This window comes from Varanus komodoensis, unplaced genomic scaffold (genome assembly GCF_004798865.1).
Source record: "Varanus komodoensis strain SLA01 unplaced genomic scaffold, ASM479886v1 scaffold358, whole genome shotgun sequence".
Classification (NCBI taxonomy): domain Eukaryota; kingdom Metazoa; phylum Chordata; class Lepidosauria; order Squamata; family Varanidae; genus Varanus; species Varanus komodoensis.
Window position 1 is genome coordinate 70,862 of NW_025335870.1, and position 2,026 is coordinate 72,887.

General features: G+C 43.9%; 1 protein-coding gene across 1 annotated transcript; it reads left to right on the forward strand.

Moving 5' to 3' along the window:
* Positions 1-898: 898 nt before the first annotated feature.
* Positions 899-1,798, forward strand: LOC123028161 (vomeronasal type-2 receptor 26-like). The gene has a single exon (XM_044439706.1). The coding sequence runs from the start codon at positions 899-901 to the stop codon at positions 1,796-1,798; it is 900 nt and encodes a 299-aa protein (XP_044295641.1).
* The last annotated feature ends 228 nt before the right edge of the window (positions 1,799-2,026 follow it).

The window sequence follows — 2,026 nt, forward strand, 5'->3', positions numbered from 1 at the left end:
GAGGGCAGTGATCGTGCTGGTTGAGGGGGGAGATGGCCAAGATCGCATCCATCTGTTCTGCAGGAGTGTGCCCATGCCAGGATTACTTGGAGAAGCACCACCCCAAAATGACTGTAATAAACAGAATGTTGAATCTGATGAACAATATCGTGGTCTCTCATTTCCCGAGGGTGATGCAGTGCAGGAAAAACCAAGTGACTATAAACAGATTTTTCACCAAAATTGTCCTTGCAGCTAAGAGACAAAGACAGAAAACCCCTGAAAGAGATTTCCCCAATGTGCTTATGAAGGGTGACTCTCCCTCAAAACAATAACCTCCCTGCCACCTAGGTTAGTGCTTTCCACTGTACTGTATAGTACTCAGTTATTTTGTTGTTCTTTGTCACTTTGTTTTAAATTTTTCTGGTTAAAACATATAGTGACAGAACGGATTAACCATATCTACATTGAATCTTATGGGGAAATTTGACTTGGGTCACAACCAGAGTCATGGAACAGAGTAAGTTCGTAGCCAAGCTACCACTGTAATTCTTAAATCACTGTATATTCAGCCAAGTTTGTGCTGAATTATGGTTCCTCCAACCCCATCCTGTGGAAGACTACTCATATTAAACAGCTTTACCACAGGCGGGTACACCATCATTCCCTTCATGCTGGAAGCAGCTTATTAGTTTGGTTCCCTCAAATGAGTGATATGTCTTTTCTTGGTCTGTAATAGGATATGAGTGATTTCTTCACGTTCAAATTGGAAAACACTTGAGCTTTAACAATGTGGATGCAATGAAATAATGGTTTCCCTACCTTGACAAGAAAGCAATTCATCTGAGAAGTTGATATTGCCTATCCGTGAAGAATTTAGAATAAATGGAATTATGTATTTATTTATTTTTCCTCAGATATGAATTACTGCTATTCATGTGATGATGAGAAGTATCCAAGCAAGCACCTAGATATCTGCATTCCCAAGTGTGCTAACTTCTTTTCGTATGAAGAACCTTTGGGCATCATTTTAACTACTTTCATTATTCTCATCTGCTTGATCACGGGTCTGGTGCTAGGAACCTTTCTGAAGCATCACGAGACACCCATCGTCAAAGCCAATAACCGGCACCTCACCTACGCTCTCCTCGTCTCCCTCCTGCTCTGCTTCCTCTGCGCACTCCTCTTCATCGGCCGGCCTAAAAAGGTAACGTGCCTCCTGCGACAAATGGCTTTTGGCATCATCTTCTCCGTGGCCATTTCTTGTGTGTTCACAAAGACGGTCATGGTGGTTTTGGCTTTCAGAGCCACCAAACCAGGATGCACGATGAGGAAGTGGATGGGGAAGAGACTAGCCAACACCGTTCTTCTTTACTGCTGCTTTATTCAAGCAGCCATCTGTGTTGTCTGGTTGGCAACTTCTCCTCCTTTTCCAGATGTAGACATGCATTCCGTGGCTGAAGAAATCATCCTGGAATGTAACGAGGGATCCATGACAATGTTTTACTGTGTGCTGGGCTATCTGGGCTTCCTGGCAATGGTCAGCTTCATGGTGGCTTTCCTTGCCCGGAAGCTGCCGGACACTTTCAATGAGGCTAAGTTCATCACTTTCAGCATGTTGGTCTTTTGCAGTGTGTGGCTATCCTTTGTGCCTTCCTACCTGAGCACTAAAGGAAAATACCTGGTGACTGTGGAGATCTTTTCTATCTTAGCCTCCAGTTCTGGGCTGTTGTTTTTCATCTTCTTCCCTAAATGTTACATCATTGTGCTGAGACCTGAGCTGAACAAGAAGGAACATCTAATCAGGAGAACAGCTTGAGAAATTTACCTGTCTGTTCACTTTGCTAAAGTTTGCAATCCTCCTGCACCAGGCTTGTGGGAGGTCCACAGTTTGTGTGGTTCTATCTCTTCATCAGATGCCATTTTGCTCAGAAGGAGGACTTCAGAATCTTGTGACATTTCTCTCCTGAAAGGTTTTTTATGCTGAGCTCAAAATGAGCATCTGCAGCATCCCAAGTCCAACAGGCCTTTGGCCACCCCACAGATG